Source organism: Pundamilia nyererei, unplaced genomic scaffold, assembly GCF_000239375.1.
Source record: "Pundamilia nyererei isolate P.nyererei 1_Seehausen unplaced genomic scaffold, PunNye1.0 scaffold00096, whole genome shotgun sequence".
NCBI lineage: Eukaryota > Metazoa > Chordata > Actinopteri > Cichliformes > Cichlidae > Pundamilia > Pundamilia nyererei.
The window spans coordinates 1,632,680-1,656,228 of NW_005187497.1; the positions used below are offsets into that span (position 1 = coordinate 1,632,680).

A 23,549-nucleotide genomic window follows, 5' to 3' on the forward strand; every position below is an offset into this window, starting at 1 on the left:
ACAGCATGCATTCTCTAAAAGGTTAAAATTTCTTATAAGCACATTTAGATGGAAAGAAAAACACTTCAAACATACATAATTCTGTTTCAATTCCCATGTTAAACTTCTAAAATTTTCATAAATTAAGTGATAACAGAATTTTTTTAAGTGGACTTCTTAAATATGACAGAAGGGTCATGTCTGAAAACGTCTACATTTCACTACACAAACACATGTTACAAACAGCAGAACATATATTAGATCCTGTTTATATTTACAGAATAAAAACACTGGAATTACCATCTTGTACGCTTTCACCAGTTTTATCAATGTTTGTCTGGCCTCTGCCTTTAAGCTTTTGTAAACAAAATGCCAAAACTTTATCCTATTATTAATCTAAATCTTACAAGTGGATTATTCCATAAGAATTTTAAAGCCTAGCCCAAAAACATGGCCTATCTGATTTTTTTTTTACCTTTGACCACCAAATTCCAAATCAGTTCATCCTAATCCAAATGAAAATTTCCAGTAACTCCCTAAAGGCAGCATTTTCAAAACAACAGAATGTGATGCCAAGTGTAGAGGCATGAAAACCATATATTTATATTTATTGATTCCCAAGTTACCAACGTATTTGCTCCTCCAATTAAACCAAGTACACATGCGTACCAAAACATTAATACCACTCCTAAACGGCAAAGACACATTAGATCTTAAGGTTTGTAATGTGTTTATATTGAGCAGCGACAAAGCTCCACTAACAGAGGTTAGTTTAAGGACAAGTGGAAATGTTGGTATTGCAGGATACGCCACAACACGCCTGATCTGTTCAGGCAACATAAAACACTACAAGGATCTGATGATAATATCTGAGTAGGATGGGATAGCTATAGAAATCAGAGTCAAAGCTGAGGCAGGTCGAACAGTTTGGGCACAAAGGTCTAAAAGCATGTTAAGCATGCAAACAAAGCTATTTTTAGTATCTCTTTGGACTTTTAACTTTAGTTTTTATATACAAGTATTTATTGATGCATGAGACATTTTTATGGCTTCCATCTAAGAGACTACACAGTACTCATTAGTAATCATGAACATCTCCCAACACTGTACAGATGAAAGTAGAAAGTATTTATCAATAAGGAAAATTATTAGTTGTGGGACACAAAATATAAAGGGCCTCGTGGTTCTTATTTTCAAATGACCATGTCAGTTGGAGAGCACTACTGTACATGCGCACTACTTGTATATTTTATGCAATACTATGAAACATTTGACATGTTAACAAAAACTACAAGACTGAGTCAACCACAAAACAAACAGATTACTGTGAAAGCAATGCAGTTACTTTGTGTAAAAATGTGGTTGATGGTGGATGGGTGGAAGGGTAAGTAGGTCAGTGAGTCCCCAGTGAAACCACAAAGCAGCCATGCATGGGTCTTGGGAAGCCCAAAAGTGCAATGCTGGAATAGCCATTAATCAGCCGACTATGCCAAGCAAAGATAACCACCACAGGTCACCACTATCATCACCAAACCACTTTGAAAAATGGGCATGGCAACACACAAGTCAGTCAGCAGTAGCCCAATACCTAAAGATCTGCCTCCTCTTTTGAGAGCTAGAGCAGTAGCCCTCAGTGGAAAGTCTGTTGGGGTTAACATTAGGAGAAAACGCTAGAGTTACAGGACTGGAGTGGAAAACAGGATAGGGTTTATAGAAGAATGACAACGAGTGGTGTAAGAGGTAGAGGAAGGTTCATTGCAACTTTCACCACCCAAAGAAATAAGGGAGAAAAACAAAATGCACACAAGGCAAAAAGTTGACTGGTCAATCATTCCCGTTTCTCTCAGCATATTATATCATACTCTTTCAAGTTCAACGGACAGGATGCTTAGGGGTCGTCTTAGTCTAACTGCTTGTGAGTCAAATTATTTTCTTATTAAAATAAGAGAGAAGGAAAAAAGTGGCATTCCACTATGCACAAATCTCTCTCAAACACAGTGTCACTCAAAGTAATTTTAACACAAAACATCAGGGAAATTAGAAAATTAATCATTTGAAAGAAAAAAAGATTTTTTTTTAAAAAAGCGAAATTTGATTTCTTCTCTACAATCAAATTTTACACAAGGCAAACTTGCAAGAAGTCAAAAATTCAACTCATACAGATACTTCTTAATATTTTAATGAGGTAGCTGCCTACCTCTCATAACTAAAACCTAACACAATACAGTGTTAATAGGAGAGATGGCCATGATGAAGTCTATGAACTACAAACATTGAACTCTTCAGAAGAACGTAGGATCTTACCTGTTGTCATTGATGTATCCATTTTGAGAAGACTGTAAAAAAAAGGACACCTGCACATTATGAAATGTATAATTCTTTCAAGAGCACTTAAGACAAGCAGTGTTTTCCATTTCAAAAAGGTTTACAGGCTTGGATTTATGAGTATTTGGCATAAAATAAAGCACAGATTCCCAGTGTGGGATCAAGAACCTCACAAGAGACTGCAAATTGAGTGTGGCAAATAATAAGAATCAAAACACAAAACTGCCTTTTCAGTGTTTCTCTCATCCAGCAGACGAGCTTTAACTTCAGTGTTTTGGACTACATCCAGTTACAGTTTCAATCTATTACAGGCAGATTTTATGACATCTTTGTTCTGATGCGCAGCCTTGGTGAGTTTACCACAGGACCCATTTCTCAACAGTCTACACTTTCAACAAGGACTACTCTTGCCAGCAGTCCAACCCGGTGCCATTTGAGTGAGCGGGTCTGAGATGAGGGACTCACTGGAAAGGCAGCATGGATAAAACTCTGAAGGATCTGTAATGCTATGGCATTCATATCCAAAATGACTTCACTGGTTTCTTTGACCTGTTCCTCTGAGGTTGAATGACCCTACTACATAACTCTCTTAAAGGGGGGGGATAAAAATGATTTTTTTTTTCCTTTCTAACGCATTTCTTACGAACTGCAGATTCCAGGATTATCACATGATTCTGATCACTTACTTTCTAATAATCTCCCAAAAAGTTGGAAAGTGCTTAAGATCAGTAAGCCCAAGGTGTTACCTTTAGCTAAGTGGAGAACAGACCATATGGCTCCAAACAACTCAAAAAACGCTAAACACTAATGATAGAGGAGGACGAATACCTCAGACATCTCACATTGAACACAAATCAAAGCAGCTAATAGGAGGGATAAATCCAGCTAACATAAAGTCTTTCTGATCTTAACTCTTTAAGATCATTATGTGTAAATGTGCTTAAAATGTAGGTTCTTCCTGAAAAACAACAAACTGTACTGAACTTTACTAATTCTGCCAAGACAAACAGTCAGAAATCCCATTAAATTATGTCCAAAGCTTGTTTATGTCTACCACAAGCATCTGGTCAAAATACAACTGTCAAATATTCAACCCAAGAAAAAGAACAGTTCATTAAAAAGTTTAACACATAAAGTAAATTACTAAGTGAAGGTAATTGTTGATATTGTGGAAGATTATCACAAAGAAATTAATTTCTGAGTAAACCTGACTGAGTAAACACTGGTGCTGTTGACATATGAGGAAATATGCACTGCAAGCACTTGCTCCTCCATCCATGTTCAATACTTACTTCTCGGGCAAAGATCCGGTCTCGTACCCGCTGATATTCTTCCTCTCGCTCTTCAATGGACTTGCTACGCCGCCCGTCCTGCAGCGGCACGCGGATCTAACATTTGGGGAGAGAATGACAATGTAAAATAATTAAGCATGCAATTTAATTTTCAAACACGTATAGTCACACTTTGTGCAACCTGCTGTCAAGAAAAGTAGCAGCAATGCACAAGATAACAATAGCATGTGAGGAAGAGCAGATGTCTGTTGTCAAAACAAGACAGCAGAATGAAAACTGTGCAAAGTGAGTGTTCAAGGGATGAGTCAGCGTGGGAATTTTTAACACCACAAACGTGAGAGAACATAGAATCATAGAAGACAGCATGACAAATCTGTGCAAGCATTAGGAAAAAGTGTCATAGCCCCAAACAAACACTGCTGAAATGAATAAAATGGTGTGATAAACTTGGTCCAGAAAACAAAATAAACAAAATCAATTTTGAGACAGAATCTCCTAATTCCAAAGTGGAGAATTGTCTCTGTATTTGAAAATGTCCAATTTAAGGTTTAATTTAAAATCTCAAGAGCTACTCAAATATCGAAGCATGCAAAGATCAAGTTCCTTTTGAAATAAACTGAAAGTGTTTTTATAAAAGTGTATAATTTTATAGCTCTTCAACATAGATCAAATTTAACAATACAGCAGATAAATTCAAGTTTTGCACTGAATTTCTGTGCTACATGTTTCACAATTGTGGGGTCCCCAAAGCTGTCACATTATGACCACCACTGCAGGGAACTTCGTTACTCTTTTGGGTGCAACACACAGGTCCTCAGGGGATCTTGTACACAGACTCGAGCATCGATGATCATTTAATTCCTGTAAATTCTAAGCCAAAGCCAAAACAGTTTGGATTTCCTCTAATACATTCCCTAATTTGATTACTGGAAAGCTCTAAAAAGACACTCATAACTGCTGATGGGGAGTTTGGATACACTCAGAAAAACCTTCTGCTGCTGTCTTTCTCTGACCTTTGCTGTTGGAATAAGGTAATTAACATTCATCTGTACTAGTGGTCATAATGTTAGGCTTAGCCATCAAGAAGATTTTGAAATGTCTTAAAGACTATGAACTGTATGAAAGTAGGAGGACGATAACTAATACAGAAATGATATTGGTGATGCTAGGTTAGAAAGGAAATGGTGCAGTCAAGCAGTTCCCAGTCATCATCCTAAATTTATCACCACAATTTAGCAATAAGAAAAGATTCTGTATATGGAAACCATAGGATGTGAAACCAAGCAAAAAGCTAAAATGCAATGGTTGCATCAGGATCAGAGAGAAAAATGCAATTATTTGTACATAGCCTAGGAATGCAATATATGTGGTATGTTTCCAGATTCTGCAGATTAAAAATTTTAAAATTCATATTTGATAACAAATGCAGTTTCACTCCTAACTGATAACTGTGCTATTTTAACAGTATACTGTAGCCAATGGCCATTCTGTGGCCAAACCCTGCATTCTATCATAACTGTTACTGACACAGCTAATTAGCCTCCTCAGCAAGGTTATGTAAGATGACTACAGGACTGAGCCAAGAAATTGCTGCAATGCTTGTTGTTCACACATCCAGATGCCTCGGCAATCTGTTGTCTGACTGAATGAAAAACATGTCAAACACCACATGCCATTAAATCCAGCTATGTCCCTTTATTTTTGTGGGGCCATCTCCAAAAGCTGTAACATGTGGCAGCAAGATTGAGAACTAGCTTTACATACAGTGTTTCTTTTAAAGTTATTAAGAAAAACTATTTGAGACAAGCCTACAGAAGCTTTTGTTACTCAGCGAGGAATCCAACTCATTGGTGGAGCTAAAAACACTAGCATGCGTGGAAAGTGACAAAAACAAACAAACAAATGAACCACTGTATACACACAAAAAATTACAAGGTACTTGTGATAACAATCGATGTACCTGATTATCATCTTTGTCCATGCTAGCATCATCTCTCTTAAGGATGAACTTCTTCTGGAAGTCCATGTTGCGTTCATCCTTGATGTGTTCAGAGAACCTTTGTTCTGGGCTATACAACCAAAAAAACAAACGTTGTGGAGGACAAAAAGCATACTTTTAAACATGAGCTCGTTTCACACATGAATTCAAGACAAGAATTTTGGGAGAATCTGGGAAAGAAACTGTTGTCCAAAGCTCTAAAGCACTGCCCCACATGTGTCACAGCAGGAGTTAATTTGCGTCAGCTGGGTTCTTAATACTGGAAATATTCTGCTTAAGTAAATCGTGCATGAGACAGGACACTAGCTGTGAACTCACAAGACTATTGCCTGCAATGCTGTCACATCCGTGCAAATCAAACTCCACATGGGGGATTTGACAGTTCAAGAAAGCTTAATGCCCAATCTGACAGTGTCAGACATGATGTTCTTAAATGCACTTCCATCCAATCATGCCTAGAAAAGTTGAGTGGATTTCTGAAAACTGATATAGTAAATAAACCTAGATAAAACTGAGCTGGTGAAATTTTGTAAACTATAGGGAAAAAACAGTAAATTTTGCAATGCTGGTACCTCCAAAGGGAGTCAAATGTTTTGTTCTTTCATTTCTAGATCTAACGATTTGTCAACATGTGCTTTAACAAATCCTCACATAGTATTTTTGTCCACTTTAACATCTAAGGCAGCAGTCCCCAACCCCCGGGCCTCGGACCGGTACCGGTCCGTGAGTCGCTTGGTACCGGGCCGCGAGAGTTGAGGCTCAGGTGTGAAATGTGTGGTTTTCAGGGTTTTCAGCGTTATTTTGTTATCGTTTTTATCATTAACTCGGTTTTCCTGGGTCTTTTCACGTGTGTATGAATAAATCTTTTTTTTCGGTACCGGTACTAGTTTTATTTTGTTGTATTTATCCACGACACCTTAAAGGCCGGCCCGTGAAAATATTGTCGGGCATAAACCGGTCCATGGCGCCAAAAAGGTTGGGGACCGCTGATCTAAGGTGAAACTGCTGCTGGCACAATCGATACCTCAATACAAGTATTATTTATATTAAAAATTTACTTCTTTCTTAGTTGAAACAATGGTACAGAGTTAAATAAAACTGATAAAAATCTATTAGATTTTTTTGGGGGGGGGGGGCGCATACATGCAGGGAGTCAAACTTGTGTGCTGAGGGTTTTTTCCACCACAGCCAATGTCCTAATTTGAACTTATTTAATGAACAGTAATTAAATCTAAAATAAAGTTTTTGTGTACTCTTGCTGATATCACATACATTGCCTCTTGTGTTTTGTCTTGGAACAGGATTGAACTTTGAGCATTAATTTGATGTTCTAACTAACCAGACTAGTTGAAATCTGAGCCAAAGACAAACTACACTCACATGCGTGTGTTGCCCGTCTTGTTGATGATGACAGCCTTTCCCGTCTGATCCACATTATGGTCCATGCCAAAGTAGGCAGCCACACGGTGCAGCAGCATACGATGATAAGAAGTCATTTGTGGAAACTTCTTATACTGGTTACTGAAACAGAGATAAAAATGCATGAAGCAGGTTATTTCAACAGAGCAAATTACCCACAGCTGGGTTTTAATTCTCTGATTATTTAGGACATTTGAAAAACAATATTTATAAAGGATAAAGATAGATTTTCAAACTGTTAGGATACACAAATAGTATTCTTAATTACAGAATACACAACTACAACTTAAAATAATTCTCTCATTTCCTCAGCACACTATAAATAATAAGAACTGAAGGTGGGAGGGCTAAATTTAAAAACATGTGAGTGATATGAAGAACGTGGCTTACTTGTCGTCATTAATGAACTCCAGGATATCTTGTTCCAGTTTAAGCAGCATCATTCGATCCCTGGTGAGCCATAGAGGGAAAGCGAGTGAGGGACAGATCAGAGAGGTGAGCAAGACGCTGAATAGTGGAGCAAGTATACTACTGACATGTCATTACACACACACACACACACAACAACAACAAAAAAAAGTGTTCTCAAAATTCAGGACACCAAAATTTGCTGTTTTTCAGATATCTAAAAAAGTAAAATTCATGTACAGAAGCCTGTACAGGCGTAGATCGTATCTCATGACACAACATCCAATTTTTCAGGATGAAAATGAAGATATTTAGAGAGTGCAGATTTTTTTTAACAACTAGTCAAAAACAAATGATATTTGATTTTACAATAAAAAAAATGCAATTTAAATAAAATCATTGCTATCAAGTTTGATATTATTTCATATTTTCATAGTTTGGACAAAGAACTGCACTATTTGAGCCTGTTAAAAAAATGGGAAAAATCAATTTTATAAATTGATTGGTATAAATCAATAGCACTTATCTTACTTAATAAGTAATTTATTATTGTGCTCGTCTTATTACCAACATGTTTATCCGTCAGACCCGTACCTGGGATTGTTTTTCAGTGTGTTGACCAGAAACTCGTGAACGTCGATGCCTGTGGAGTCAGTATATTCCTGACTGGAGTCTATTAAAAAAAAACAAAAAGGGAGGGGGGGGGGGGCATAATCAGACAGAGTTAAGGGAAGATGTTGATAGGAAAAGATACTTTTATGAAGTGAGAGTTTGCATCTTACCACGTGACAGCATCTTTCGGGGAGTCTTGTCCTTCTTCTCCTCTTCATTTTCATACTCGTCCTTCGAGGACTTCTCCTCCTCTTTGTCAGATGGACAGCTGATGTGAAGCTGGATGATATCCTAGAAAACCGCTTTTCATTATTACACAAATTGCAGGTTGTGCATTTACTAATTTTGCCTATTAAGCATTGTAAATCCCGTCAAAACAGACTTGCAAACCACAAAAAACCAAAAAAAAACCAACCAAAAAATAAAACAAAACACGTTACCGATTCTGGTGGTCCATCATTGGAAAACGGACCGGAGGACTCTTCACACACTGCAAGACTTCGTACCAGCTTCAGTTTGGCATTAGACTGAAAGATTACCACACAAATTATCTGTAAGGCTAATGTGTTACAATTTTATATTCTAAACACAGAAATAGTGCGATTTGCTCTAAGCTAGATTTTAGATTTTATGCTCAGACTTTCCAACTATAATTTACTACGACAACATACTATTACATCTATCCATGTGTAAAATACAAGCACCTAGCATTTTGATACAAGGAAACTCTGAATTTCATTAACATCGTTGTGTACCATGCCAAAATTCTGATGTTAGGCTTTCTATCGCATAAACAACAGCATAAATGTCTCTCGAGCCTTCAGGACAATGATATTAGCTAATGAAGAAAGACCCAAGATGGCACAGGGCTAACACAAATCTTCAATACAGCATATGTAATGACAACACTTCATTTGTTGGTTAAAACCCCAGAGAAAATTAAACCTTTAAGTGACATGATGAGAGCCATTATCTAATGAAAGCATTGGGAACTGGTTAAGCAAGGTATGTCATACTAAAATACCATTCCAAAAACACAATAACTGGGTTGAACTCTCATAATCAAGAATGACTAAACACTGGTATGTCATATTTATCAATGTCCGAATGTCCAAAATCAATTACACATACATATAAGTAAGGTAAAGCCAGTTTAAGAGAGCTACAGTATCCATAACTCATTACTAACATAACTGAATGAAAATGTTACTTTACTATGCTACTGTACGTACAATTTGGTCGCCATACTCACGAAACAGCTGACCTGATTTTCTTTTTCCCTTTACTCTGCAAACCAACATCTAGTTGTAAAATGTAACTGGTTGTATCTGTTTTTCTCTTATCATTTCAGAGGTCAGTCTAACACAGCTACTTTTAAAGTTGGACTTAAGATTTTAAGCCAATAAAGGAGGTGCTCCTCTGTAGTTGAGAGGATTACAGTGTTAATAATGGAAGGTCGCCTTATACAAACAAACAAAATAGCACGGGGATTATTTCAAGGAATTAAGAATAAACTTGAATAAATTTATTTAAAAAGAAAAAAAAAATCTAACCACAGACACTTACCTTGGCCCTTTTCCTTCCATGGCTGTGGTTAGGAGCCCGCTTCTGAAAGAATAGTTTATTGAATCATTTTATTAATTAAATGACAGTATATTAGACACAAACTAAATAGGGTACATAAAGTTGAGGAGTAAATGAACATGTGTGTAAGAAATTGTTCTGCATTCATCAGTATAAACCATAATGAGGTTTAAATATTACTGGCTAACTCAAAGCTTCAACACAACATGTGGGATAATAACGCTATTGTTCGTTGATTAAAAAACCTGCAGCAAAATAAGGAATAAAACTTTTGGTAATGTGTTACTGAAAAGACAATGTTTGTCAAGCACAATAAGATATTTGCCAATAAAGTAGAAGGTAAAGGTAGCTTCATTTGAAAAAAATAATAATAATAATATGAATTTCCTGACTTGAATCCACCTCATCCGTAACACCAACAATAATTGGTTAGCTTACTAGTCACAAAACAAAACAAACAGCTGATTACTGGGTATTGTTACCAGCCCTGAAATTCAACAATGGTCCTTCTCAAGAGAGGAAATGCGTTAGAACTATGTGGAATACAACTTCCTTTCTTTTTTTAACATCTAAATGCAAACTTACTATCACCAGTATGATCAACTTCTCCTACCTGTGCATCCTGTGGAGAGCTATCATCCGGCTCCAGGCTCTCTCCAGTTCCTTCTTTGGTGCCCTGTGGTTGAGGGGAGGTCTTGCCTCGACTGCAGGGCTCAATAAGTGGCCCACTCTCTCCCTCCTGCTGGATGTCCGTTGTCAGGCTCACTGACATCTTTTTAGGGGAAAGGGGGGAGGGTGGGAGTGGGGAGGGGGTTGGGTGGAGGACCCAGCAGTGGCTGAGAGAAGAAAAAAAAAGAAGATAGATATAAGAAGGGGAAGTTCTGCACTCGCTGCACAGAATGGCTACCCACTTGGCAAAAACTGTGCAAGGAAAGCCAAAAAAGACAGAGAGAATGTACTTTAACACCATTTACCTGTAGGTGGTACCAGATCGGAGCTGGACTCTGTTCACTGAGTCTGGACAGGAACCACACGAAAAGATGTGGGGACCCACTAACGTAGTGTACTCGACTGGGCTGCAGCAGGGGGCGAAGTGCAGTCCATAGCAAGTCTTAGCCTCTGGGGAAGGGCTATAAGGACAAGAGAGAGAAAAATCCCCAAATTATGATACATAATACACATATACATATACACATATACATACATATATATATATATAAATGTAACACTTTACTGCGCCTTGTGACACTCAAGTGGAGTTGAGTGGGGGAACACAGCAGCTGAAAGCTCAACCTAACAGCAGCAACTTTAAAAAGTAGCATCTAAAAACTTTTTAGGTTTAAATTAGGGAGGCTATTTTTGGTTATTTGGTTCTTGTTTTTTAAAAAAACATCAGACAAAAATAAATCACAGTTTGTAAATTAAAAAAAAACTAGAAATGCAGAATAACTCATTTTAGTAACTAATTTTAAGGTCTACATTTCCCAACATAGGTGCAAAACCTGCTCTCAATGACACACCTTTAGGATAACCTTAGAAAAACAACATGCACATGGGGGGGGAAAAAAAAGATATCTACAGCAATCAGATGAATTGAAGAGGCAGCAGCCAGCCAGCCAGACAAGTGGGAGGGGCACCAAACGACCAGCCACCACCTCAGGGGTCCTCAGTGGCCTCTCTCTCCTTCTCTCGCTCTTCAGCTTAGTGCAGCAGCATGGTCTGTCCTACAGTCAGGAGTCCTGTATACCAAGAGCAGAAGAGGAAGACACGGATGACGTCATGTTTCACACACTGAGTGACTCATCGCTGCTGCTGTTGCTATTTCTAAGAGGGAGGGGGACAAAGCAGCTGAAAGCTCAAACCCTAGCAGCAGGCAGGTTTTAAAAAGTAGCAGCTAAAGCAGGATTAATCTTCCTTAAACTGCTAAATTGTTGACTTTGTCACTGCTTATAATTAGTTTCTACAGTGTGGGCTCCATGTTTCACGATGTGCTTTCTGAGAAAGCGCTAAAAATGTGTTCCTCCTCTGCAATTCATCCCAGCAGAAAGGTAGCAGACACACACCATCTGGCAGAGTCTAGCACACTGAAAATTTCTGCCTGTTTAAAAAAAAAAAAAAGGTCCTGAACAGTGCCAACAGTACTTTTTTAAAATTCTGGTGTCATGCAAGAACAGCAGCACAGCCTCACTAGCAAATAAACGGTCATATAGTCCTATATTCCTCCATCACACAGGAGTAAAAACAGCACGTTGTGCAGCTTTGTTAATATAATTGTATATATAAAATAAGTACGCTTGTTGTATTATGTGCACTGCGTGCACTGTTGAAGATTCATGTACATCCATGCCTGTACCACTGTGCCATGCTGTAGAACAGAATAGATACAGTGTTCAAAATGAGGCAGGGATTCCCAGTGTGGGAAAGACCCAGGCAATGTAACAGCAAAGTCGTCATCAGCAGCATTACACTACATCACTGACCAGGGCACCCACAGGTCCCAGCCATATTCTGCTTACACAAAACTTCAGCTACGCCGACATGTGGCCGACTTGATCATATAAGAATAATATCATGCTCCTGCTTGACCGCACTCTGCAGGGCAGTTTTGCACAAAGAGAGGGAAAGATTTTTGATTCGAAAGCAAATATATTCATTCATTTCGAACGTCAGTCTCAAATCTCCTGGCTGAGCAAACTGTGCAAGCTTAATGTAAGGGAGGGGCTGCAGGAGAAATTGTGAATCAGAGCCAGTAGTGGGGTGCTTATGAATAAACCGGCTTTACCTATCCCCTCCTCCTCTGCCCATCCCTCGCTTATGATCTCTGCTCTATCAACACTCCTCCCAGTTTCTTACACGCGTGCACGCACACACACACACCAGCCCAAGGGGTTGCCAAGGAGATGATAACGTCATTCTGAACTAGTGCCATTTGTGCTGAGGGAGTACCAGTGAAACAGGAAGAGAAAACAATGATATTAAAAATAAATAAAAGGATTTCAGTGTACAGAGAGAGATATGGAAGGACAGTAGCAGAGAAAATACAGCAAGAAAAAGAAAAACAGCAAGAGCCCGGATACGCCATTACGAGTGTTCCATTTTCGCTTTCTCAAGTTCAGGCAATCTTACACTGACAACAAAGTGGTTTCTCATTTTTCTAGGTCACAGGATATCAAGTAGTAAAACATCAAATTAATGCTACTGAATTGATAAGTGACTAGTGAGGCTTCTTCAGTTGCCTTTAACCTGCTCTGTGCTTTTCCTTGCTCTGAATGATGATAAACATGACTACACCTTTCAGACTGCTGCATATTTATCAGAATCTTTCTTCTTGTTATTTTTCTTTTCACACCGATGTGCATTATGACACCGATATTCCTTTTGATTTTGATAAAACATCTTGGGACATGATGTCAAAACATTCACTAGCAGCATTTATCATTCATTTTTATCCAACTGTATAGCCTGGTATAGACATGACAAGGGAAAGTTGTGTCTTCATTCTCCTAGCTAGCAAGGATGAAAGTCACACCTATATGATTGAACAGAGCACTCTGATATTACAACCAATTTAAGGTCTCTTAAATCAGTAAACAAAAGAAAAGTTATCTCCTTCAACCTGAATCTGTTTTAGTGGCAACACCTGTGGTTGCAAAAAGACTAGTTAGCAATCTATGGGGAAACAGCCTCAAGCTCCCTTACCCTGTGACCTGAATAAAACACGGGGATAAACTTTCCTAAAGAGTTTATGAGGAAAACTCACTAGTTTCAGGGCATTGTGAGTACAACATTAAGTCTATTTTGTAAATTACTGCCATCCAAACATTTTGAAAGGATATCCAGGGCATCACAGGCTCAATAAATGTGTGGTTTCATAGTCAAAACCACTCCTGATTTGTAACATCTAGCCTCAAAATAAACTGTTAAACAATTAACCCCTGGCTTTTTAAATGGGGCATCTCTAAACAATGGGCAATATCACTATATAGTGTGTGGGGGTCTATATTAAATTCACATAAATTCAGGTTTACTTATATATTGCCAAATCACAACAGACACCTCAAGCCACTTTATACTGCAAGGTCTCAAGGGCCGGTGTCCTGCAAGTTTTAGATATCACCCTGGGTGAACACACCTGAATCACATGATTAGTTCATTACCAGGCCTCTGGAGAACTTCAAGACATGTTGAGGAGGTGATTTAGCCATTTAAATCAGCTGTGTTGGATCAAGGACGCATCTAAAACCTGCAGGACACCGGCCCTTGAGGCCTGGAGGTGGACACCCCTGCCCTATAGTATTCTGGAAAAAGCCCTAACAATCAAATAAACTTCCTATGAGCAACAGGGCAACAACAGGTTTTGTAAAGATTGAGCCTTATTTGTTTTTGACCATTTTATCAAAAATGTATACACCACGATTACATTATGATATATTAAGGGTTGCACACTGTAGACTGAACAACTACATTATCAGCAGCAGCACTGCTCTTTCCTTCCTGTGCCCCAGTTCAGTCAATGTGGTGGAGGGCCTGATGCTGACATCTCACTTTGGCTATCTGCTAGGGCAGCCAATAAAACTGATAATAATCACAAAATAACTTTTCTTCAATATAAATATGAGACATGGTCAATATAAAGGCAAGAGAACTCAGTCCATCAATGTTTTGACAGGCAACATGAAAAGCCATGAGAATAACACTGTGCAAACTAATAATGTGGTTAGAAAAGCATACACTGCAAATTATGTCGAAAGCATGTTTCCACAAAGCCAGGTACAACCACAAATTGTTTTTACCATCTGTGTCATATTGTAAATCACTGCACAATGCAATGCTAGACTTTACAGTCCCAGGTGCCATCTTCTATGCCATACCTTACAACAAAAAACACGGGCAGTGCAGCAGATTATTTATTTTTACCGAAAGCTAACAGTGGGGTCATTACTAACCTATGCCACTTTTTTTGCTATTGTCAAGCTTTTTTGCTTTTGCACAATTCACTCTCACATACTACTTGTGTTTGATTGCAGAGGTAAGATTTTGTGTATGTCTGACATTACCCGAGGTCCACAAATCCCACCCACTGACAACATAACAAATATAGTCAATCCTCATCAGCTGTCATGATGCAGTGCAGGACACTTTGACCCACATCATGCACATTACTGGTCTTGCAGAGTAGCACGGACCCTGATGACAGGGTCCATGCTGAGACACATAGGTCATAAGCTACCCAGCCCACTGGTTTAGGTTACCACATCAAAAGCTGAGACTGGAAAGGATCCCTGAATCAGAAATGAGGGGCGGGTGTGCGCATTTATGTGTGTGTGAGAGAGAGAAAGGCAGTAAGGCTGGTAAACACTGCCTTAAAACTAACACACACCATTACAAACACACAGTATGCATATAACCACTGCAGACAGTAAGCTAGCCAGACTAAATATTGTCTGCAGGTATGAGCTCACTGTCAAATTTAGCTTCCATCTGGTCAGGCTGGGTCAGGGTCTCTGCAATAGTTAGCAGTCCGGTAAGCCAGAGAAATGAAAGGAATTGCATGGCAGTTATAAATGCAGTAAGATTATTGATATCAAATGCTACGGACTGGCTGACACAACAAATGCCTAACAGAATGAGACTTGGGGCCAGTTTAAAATTCTTTGTCCTCAACAAAAATAAATCGGTCAACCCAACGAAAAACACAGTTTTACAAGTGGAATGGTAGTTAATAATAGACATACATTTCTAATATATCTAACTATTACGTAGAGTACTAACAGTCCAGTGTGGACATTTCCAGCCGAGTATGATAATATTAGGGGAGGGGGTTTGTAAACTGTTAAAAACATGAAACACCTCAGGAAAAAACCATAACAATAAGAACAGTAAGAAATACACTGGAATCTTCAGAGGGTAAATAAACAGAACAATCACAGTATATTCCTATAATTTTCTCAGGGTAACTTAATAGCTGCTACCTAGGACTAGTTTTTAGTTCATTCACTGCATCATTTCAAATTTCATAATGGGAAAGCATGCGTAGCAAGAATGCCTCTCCATTTTCTCTGCAGAGGCTGAATGAAAGATGAAGGTGAATGAAATCGCAGATCGCTGCAAACAGGAGTGAGCATGCACACACAAACCCACAGAGAGCAGTGGGAGACGTACACAGGCAGCTTCGACCCAGTTCATCTCCTCTGTATTCAGCTGCACGCCTCGCCCATTTGACGTCAGAGAGAACCCATTTCACAAAAGGCAGCAAGGTTATGTCTTCGCAGAGTGGAGGCTGATGTGTGTGTAGTAAAAGCACAGTTTGTGCAAGCTCAGTGCCTGCACATATCATATATCAGCAGCCCTCGCAGTGTGTGCGTAGCAGTGCTTGTCTGTGTCAGAGAGGATTCCCCTTTGCGTTGGTTGCACAATTTCACATAGGGAGGGGACGAGGGCGCTGGCAGAGCACTCGGGACTGTAGAATAGCGGTCCATGCACATTTGCTTCACTTAAATATCTGTAGATAAGTCATTTGTCTATATAGTTTTCAGCCACAAGCTCCGTGAAAGGGATTAAGAACATTATATGGGTTAGAGATAAGGACACAGAGAAGGGGGAAAAAAAGCATTCTGTCAGCACTCAAACACAAATGAGGGGAACATAAATGGTCGAATGTAGCGGAAGAAAGGATTTCTCTTCTTCCATTTATGTTTCTCTCCGTTCTTCTCCTTGCCACCCCCCTCGTTTCTCTCTGTGTTATGAGGATACCCCTTCCTGCCTTCCACCCCCTCCACATCAACCCCTCCTATCAATACCTCTCTCTCCTTCCACCCACTAATAAATGTTAGTTCTCTCTGCCTCTCTTTTTCTTCCTCTTTTAATGTGTCTTCTTAAATTGTCAAGCCTGGTGCTGACGCCATCCTCCTCCACTCAGCCAGCCCACTCAGTCCTGTGGGACGAGCTATGACTCATTCTCTCCCTCCTTCCCTCTTCTTCCTCCCTAGTTACCTACCTACCTACATACCTTTCCGTAACCATCTCTCTGTGGCTCACTACTTATACCCTATGTATAAGTAGTTTTTCCACTGTTGCATGTGGAAAAACATAAAGAACGTAAATAAAGAGAAAAAAACTTAACAAAATAAAACACACAAGGACAAAGTGGGTGATGGCATAAAAGATGTGTTAGCTACATAAACGACTATCTTTTCTGCATAATGAACAAACGCCAGTGGAGAGAGAGGGGGCAACTTGATCCTGGATGCATTATTGATGAAGGCAAGAGTGCAGGAATGTGGGTGATGAAGAAAAATATTGAATTCCATGTGGGCCAAAACTAAACAAGTAAATAAGAGTTGTGAAATAACCACTTTTATTTAAAAAATTATCAATATAAGAAAAAAAATGAAATTTAAAATATCCATTTAAAAATAACAGTTCTGCTATCCTTATCACAAGATATTAGTAAAAGGCTTTTTGAGGTCACTGTCAAGGTGTGTGGTAGTAATTTAGTATTTTTCTTGCCCAAGGACACAACGACCGGGGCTCGAACCGGCAACCTTCCGATTACAAGGCGACCAGCCAACTCTTGAGCCCCTATACTGGTGGTGCCAACTAACTGTCAGATTAGGCCTCCATCACTACCCCCGAGGCTGCCATGCAAGTCTACCAAGGTACACAAGTCCGCTGCTGCCTAAGCCCCTATTTGCCCCTGCCTGTCTGTATCTTGAAATTTCCCATAGTTAAAGTTGCATGCTGGCAGGAACCAGCAATGAGCTGGGGTTGAATTCATAATCATCATCTTCTATGGGCCAACTCCCTAGTAGAAAAACCCTGTTTGCCCCACCATATACACTTCAAGACTTGTTTTCATTTGATTTATGTATAAAGATCAAATGTATAAAGAGGCATGTTTCAAGGACTGCATGATGTTTGTTAACTTAAATAATCATGTAAAATATATGAAATTACAACAATGACCAAAATAATCGTAACCATGCTGTCTCATTCAAAATAATGCATTTTGTTTCTTTATTCTGTGGCAAAAGGGATAACTGCTTGGGGTCTATGTTAGCGATGAAGCAGAAAAACAGAGACCTTGTACACCTGATATGCATATTTAAATATCAATCAAAAGGTGTATCAACACCAGTGTTGAACAGGGTTTACTAGAGGTGCAACGGATCACGGTTGATCCGTAATCCGAAACGATCCCACTCCACGGTTCGGCACGCACGTGATCCAAAGATTCGAAAAAGAAGAAAAAAGTATGTGTATGGTGCGCATGGTGGGTCTGTCAAGCGATCGTTATGGCCAGCGCTAGCGGTCGAAGTGGAGGAGCAGAGGAGTTTTCGGTATTTAAGCAGCCCTTTGCTGCCCAGTCCGACCGGGCTAAAGCTATTACAAAAGCTATTGGGGTGTTTAGCTGCAGACGGGAGGCCGAACTCCGTTGTGCAAAACAAGGGGGTTTTAAACTATGATGAACGTGCTTGAGCCACGCTATGATATCCCGTTGCGCGTCCACTTTAGTGGCAAGATCGTTCCAAGCATGTATGAGCAGGAAAAGTTTAAAGTTATGGCTGAACTGTCTCAGGCATCTTCTGTTGCCCTAACTACTACAAATGGGTGGAGCTCCAGGGCAATGGAAAGCTACGGGACCGTGACACTTCATTATATCACAGTGGAGTGCGATATAATCCTCGGTATGTATTATTGTAGGGTCTACCTTACAATATAAAGCGCCTTGAGGCGACTGTTTTTGTGATTTGGCGCTTTATAAATAAAATAAAATTGAATTGAGTGGTAGATACAAAGCCCTATACTGCCCTATATTGAACCATAATTTTTTTTTAATAATTGCGTGGAATGAGTCTTGAGTTGAATGTTTTTAACAGGCAAAAAATACTTCAATAAGTGAATAAGTAAATGTTAAATTTTTGTCTTTTTTCGTTTTTTGCTGATCCGAAAATTGATCCGATCCGTGACTTAAAACCATGATCCGATCCGTTGCACCACTAGTGTTTACACATTGCAGGCCCAAAAGCTACTTTTCAGTTACAAATATGTGAGGAAGCAAACACACAGATGACCCACCTCTGTTTCCAATAAGAAAATGGGGCATTCTTTTGTTTTGCGATGTATAACAGACAAATATCTATTTGTCTATCTGCCGAAGACAACACTACTAAAATGAGAAAATGTCATGAGCATTCATCATGTTTTACAACTGAAATATTCCTGAAACTTTGTGCAAAATGGGAACAAACTCAAATTCTGCTAAATCTAATATTTCAGACACAGCATTACTGAAGCATTAGCAACTAATAAAAAAAAAAAATAAGGAAAAAAAAAATCTGTCCAACAGCTAGGCACTTCACGGTGTTTAACCCTTCTGGGCAATCAGAAACGTGATTTGAAATAATCACATTTCTTAGCTGCCCTCAAGAAGATGTATATTGGATTTTAGAGTTATCTTGTCTCCTCAAGCACCGTGAAGAGATTTATGAAAGATTCTGCCTCCCACACTTGAGCCGCTGATGTTAAATGAATAACTGTGTCAAAATGAAACTGGGTGGCAGCTACTGCACTCATTATAAACCTTATGTAACATATCAGCTTCTTTTAGTGTGAGAAGCAGTGCAAGAGGATGTAAGAGATGGGAGAGGGGGGAAAAAGAATGAAGGATGGAGGAGCAAGGGGTGGCTACCGAGACAGGAAGAGAGGAAAAACTTCTCAATGATGAAACAATCTGCACTGTTAAGTGATTGGACCAGACTTCCACCAATGGGAGGACCAGCTCCATGGCAACAAGCTCTGTCACCAAGAGAAAAGCAGCCATATCCCTCAACACCCCCATATTTTTTTTTCGCTTCTTTTCTCTCTCACGACCCTCGTCTATCCCCAATTACAAAGCTCAATGTATTTATCATTGGGTATTCTTGTAAAGACAAAAACGACACACACAGACACACAAAGAGCAGCATCGTGGGTTACATATAGCCTAAACAACACAGCTCAATTGCAGACACAGCAAACACACAGGGGGACACCAGCTTAACACAAAATTATTAGAATGTGATTCATTCACACAGTTTGTTTAAATGTGCACTTTGGGCATGACGTCCTTGACTGTCTCCATTCACATGAAAGCAGTGACTAACTACTAGGTCTGTTGGAGCTGAACCTTGACCTAAACAGACTGAGCTCACAGACACAAGAACAGATTTCCAGAATAAGTAAGTAGGCCCCAGCAGATAGTAACTGCCCTTTTCTGTCAGATGCACATTATGCACAGTAAAAGGTCATTTTACACCCATCAGCCAAAAAAAAATTTAACACTCAAAGCTTTGTGCATCAATGTTATTTTAAATATTGCTGACATTGCTCAAACTAGCTCACAGTAAATTTACAGGACATAAGTCTCTCAAGTGAATCCATTCAAAATGCTATAGCTCACACTGAAGCCTTCCAGAGACATTAGATCATCTTCAGGTACGCTCCAATTATATTTTGTTCCCCACAGCAAGTCACAGTTGAGTGTGATAAAAGGAAACGGCTCCGTCTTTCGGCTTCTCCCTTTGGGGGTCGTGACACTGGATCATCTGCCAACATCTCACCCTATCCCTGACATCATCTTCTGTCACACCAATCCATGAATCTTCTCTGTGGTCTTCCTCTTTTCCTCCTGCCCAAAAGCTCCATCTTCAACATGCTTTCAATATATCCGCTATCCCCCCTCTGCATATGTCCAAAACATCTCAGCCTCGCCTCTACATTTGTTTCCAAACCGCTCAACCTCAGCTGTCCCTCGGATATACTCATTTCTAATCCCGTCTCTCCTGGGCAGTCCCAATCTTAGCATCTTCAACTGTGCCACCTACAGCTCCACCTCCTGCCTTTTGTGAGTGCCACCATTTTCAAACAATATATCAGAGCGGGTTTCACTACCACCTTCTAAATCCTTCCTTTCACGCTTGCTGCCATCCTTTAGTAACAAAGTACTTATGCCACTTGTCTCCACCCGCTCCACCCTGCCTGCACTCCCTTCGTGCCCTCCTTACACTGCACTGTCCTTTGCTTTGGCTGGTTGACCCCAGGTATTTAAACTCATCCACTTTCACTACCTCAGCTCCTTGCATCTTCACCTTTCCACAGAGATAGCAACTGAAAAAATTAAGACATTTGCAAAAAGTTTTATCCAGCTAGTTTTCACAGTTTAGCATTTTAGAAATGCTATAAAAACCTGTTTGCTTTTGCCCACTATCTATTATTTTCTGTTCTGTACAATATGAGAGCAGAGTGGAGCAGCAACAATTTCTATTGCCCCTTAAACCACTTCATAATCACTTCAGTCTAAAAACTGAGTTATGCTTCCTCAGAAGTTATTCTTAAGACTTTCTGTGTGATCATGGGATGAAATTCAAATTTGCCACAGTCTAAGTGGAAGTGACAAAGTGACAATTATAGACAGGTGGAGGAAGAAGAGAGGATGTAATATTTAATGCAATCTCCCCAGGGTGATATTGACAGTGCTGCACTGGGTTGTGTACATGTGCCGCAAACAACTGAGGGACACAAAAAAAAAAACCACACACACACACTACGGGGTCACTTGAAGAGCGTGCACTCTGATAATGTTCTGTCTCACAACATTAAAGAAAGAGATCCAGATCATCAAGAAAATGTCATGGGTTCTTCCTTTGCCCATGCTCCACCTCTGCATGATGTTTCTTCAGTTTCACTTTGCCAGTTCTTATGTAATCTTGTCAACATTCAGGGAAATAAACTGTATGGATGGAATGGTGTAGTGGGAGTGGATTTGCAGTACTACTTAATATCAGGATGTTGTGTGGACAAAACCAAACCTTTTTCTGGCTGCTTATTTTCACACCAAGTGAAAAACCACATAATTACACATCATTTAAAATGCAGTGTCTAGTCTTTAAAAAGCTTATAGAGGACTCATGAATGAGTATGTGACTGTCGCAAGTTATTCAAGGAATCCTTTGTCAGAGTGTGCTTCTATTTGACAGCAAAACAGATACATTTCCAATTAAAAAAAATATCTAAACACAGATTCTTTGGTGAATTGAGCAGTATTACAAACACATTTGTCCCCCAATGTGCTTGCACTGTGCTCCAAAGTTAGTGTCTTGTGTTATGACATTTACTTAAGTGTGTTCTTTATAACTTGTCTTTTAGAAGCACACACACACCACTTAATCAGTTATATTCATTTAATGTTAATTACACTGACATCCAAAAAACAAAAGAATGAAGTCAAACTAAAGGAGGGATTAGAAACACTGCATCTTTTAATAATAACATGTACTGGGATTGTTGCAACAATCCCACTAATTACTGCTTTGATCAAAACAGAGCACTACTCAAAACTGTGAAGTTAAAACCCATAAGCATTTTGTTGTATTAGAAATGTACAATTCAAAGCTTTGTTGACGAAATGATTAGCCACCTAGGACATAAACTGCCCACTCTTCAAAAGTGTAGACTGTAGACCAGTACAGGCTTAAGCAGTTCCCATGACTGAGGCACAGGCTGTGGAATAGCTAATTGTGATAGATGGGCCAAGAGGGGAAACTAAAAACAAAAAGAAAATTACATGACAACTGATGAGCAACATTAGAAACAGCTTTCGAGAACTGGGCTGGTTATAAGTAAGGGTTTGCTTGCACACGCTATTAGATTTTACAGTGCTACTTTGGGATATTAGAACATAATGGTCTAGTATATATTATAAAGTCTGACTACTGCTAACCAACTACTGGATATGTCCAGATGGTGACCGATGTCCTCTGTGATCTACACAAATGGCTCTATTTGCCTGAGCCAGACTTAATAACAGCTGTATTTCTGGGCTGCCAACACCACAACACTGTTGGCTTCTTGAGTACTGCCAGCCAGCCAAACCCAGAAGTCAGGCATCCAGCCAGTCAACTTGCCAGGCTGTCTATCTTAGGCCAGTGCAAAGTGGTGGTCTCTTACAATGTGGCTTGTGCACTCAAGAATAACCAGCAGGAAGGAAACACTGCCATTCATTCAGCCATCCAGCTAGTGAATACTCATTTCCCTAGATCACCAGACATCATCCTCTGCAGTGTTTCTAATCCCTTCTTTAGTCCCAAGGGCTAGTTTTGCCAAATAAATATCAAATACCATATACCACAGTCCATGGCCTGAAAACAAGACAGACACACCCCAAACAAGATCTCTGTACGCATACCAGATGAGGTTAGTGGTTGGTGATACGATGATCTTAATTTGGCATATGACCTGCTTGTCAGAGGAGCCATATAGAATCTGTCGTGAAATAAATTACATCAGGCTGATTGTAGCTTGCAGAGTGAGTGAAGTCATTCACTGCAAGATGAAGAGTAGTGTGTAGCAAATATATTTATTATTTAGTTTCTAATATTTACTGGAATAATTCAACAACATCACTAATTATACTCTAATACAGATATATCGAGTAAGCATTGTTAAACCTGTAATGATGCTAAAACTAGGGATGGCAATATATGCGTTCCTTAAAAATATATTGATTTTTTAGTCAAATTAAGATTGAGAGTGTTTTTCATACTGATCTACTGTCTGATATTGCATTACATAAAAGATTTCTTAACCCTCTGATTCAAACAGCCCCCTCACTCTCATTGCTTTCCTGCTTCAAGAAAGGACACAGAACTGGATCAATAATAAATAAAGTGATGGTTAAGTTGATGATAAACTGTATGTGTGGCAACAGTGAAAGAATGAACCCTTTTAAACATATTCTAGTCTCTTGACAAAAAATTTTTTTTAAAAATTAAAAAAAAAAATTTAAAAAAAAGGACATGCTGCCTAGAGCTGGGCCATATCATACCATTCACAGTAATACCAGTATAATGTTAGGCAATGATAAGAAAATGAAATATCGCGATAGAATTTGG

At 39.2% G+C, this 23,549-nt stretch overlaps 1 protein-coding gene across 1 annotated transcript in view; it reads right to left on the reverse strand.

Moving 5' to 3' along the window:
• Positions 1–23,549, reverse strand: part of r3hdm2 (R3H domain containing 2) — a 54,526-nt gene that overhangs the window by 17,459 nt on the left and 13,518 nt on the right. The window contains exons 3-15 of the mRNA XM_013912641.1: positions 11,198–11,357; positions 10,593–10,748; positions 10,232–10,454; positions 9,601–9,642; positions 8,475–8,561; positions 8,205–8,325; positions 8,017–8,095; positions 7,405–7,464; positions 6,976–7,116; positions 5,557–5,665; positions 3,597–3,692; positions 2,284–2,315; positions 1,568–1,621 (exon numbers count right to left, since the gene is read on the reverse strand). Of these exons, the coding sequence (XP_013768095.1) occupies positions 1,568–1,621; positions 2,284–2,315; positions 3,597–3,692; positions 5,557–5,665; positions 6,976–7,116; positions 7,405–7,464; positions 8,017–8,095; positions 8,205–8,325; positions 8,475–8,561; positions 9,601–9,642; positions 10,232–10,390 (980 nt within the window). The 5' untranslated portion in view covers positions 10,391–10,454; positions 10,593–10,748; positions 11,198–11,357. The remainder of the gene's footprint in view (positions 1–1,567; positions 1,622–2,283; positions 2,316–3,596; positions 3,693–5,556; positions 5,666–6,975; positions 7,117–7,404; positions 7,465–8,016; positions 8,096–8,204; positions 8,326–8,474; positions 8,562–9,600; positions 9,643–10,231; positions 10,455–10,592; positions 10,749–11,197; positions 11,358–23,549) is intronic.